At 59.2% G+C, this 547-nt stretch overlaps 1 protein-coding gene across 1 annotated transcript; it reads left to right on the forward strand.

Annotated features, from left to right (window-relative positions):
• Positions 1-9: 9 nt before the first annotated feature.
• LOC112094787 lies at positions 10-543 on the forward strand (the record flags this gene model as incomplete). Its single annotated transcript, XM_024176480.1, has 1 exon — positions 10-543. A coding segment is annotated over one exon (534 nt), but the record flags the coding sequence as incomplete, so codon positions are not given.
• Between the last annotated feature and the right edge of the window lie 4 nt (positions 544-547).

The raw sequence follows: 547 nt of genomic DNA on the forward strand, positions 1-547 counted from the left end.
GAGAGCGCCTGCTCCACTCCCTACGTCAGCGCTCCTTCCAGCCCCGGCCGCTGTACCTCCGGTGCCGCCGCCGGTGGCTTCTTCTACAGCGCTCCGGCGAGCCCAATGCACTTCGTTCTGACCTCAAACTCCGCCTCCTCTTCCTCCTCCTCCTCCGCCAACGACGCCGTCCCCCTCGGCTTCGAGTTCGAGCTCGGCCCGTCCGGGTCGGGCCCGACCCGGCCCATGAGCTCCGCTGACGAGCTCTTCCTCAACGGCAAGATCAGGCCGATGAAGCTCTCCACCCATCTCGAAAAGCCGCAGAGCCTCGCTCCATTGCTGGATCTCAACGACGACGTAGAAGAAGTTGTGGAGCTTTGTTTCGAAGCCGTTCGAGGAAGAGATCTGAGGCTCCGAGACAAATCGCTGCGGCGGAGAACTCGGTCCATGTCGCCTCTGAGATGCCCGAGCTCTCCATTCGAAAATGACGCGAAAATAGTATGTGATAATGTGGAGCAGAAGAAGAACGACGATCACGAAGAAGAAGAAGAAGAAGAAGAAGAAGAAG

The sequence above is a fragment of the Morus notabilis genome, unplaced genomic scaffold (assembly GCF_000414095.1).
Source record: "Morus notabilis unplaced genomic scaffold, ASM41409v2 C11234463, whole genome shotgun sequence".
NCBI classification, from domain to species: domain Eukaryota; kingdom Viridiplantae; phylum Streptophyta; class Magnoliopsida; order Rosales; family Moraceae; genus Morus; species Morus notabilis.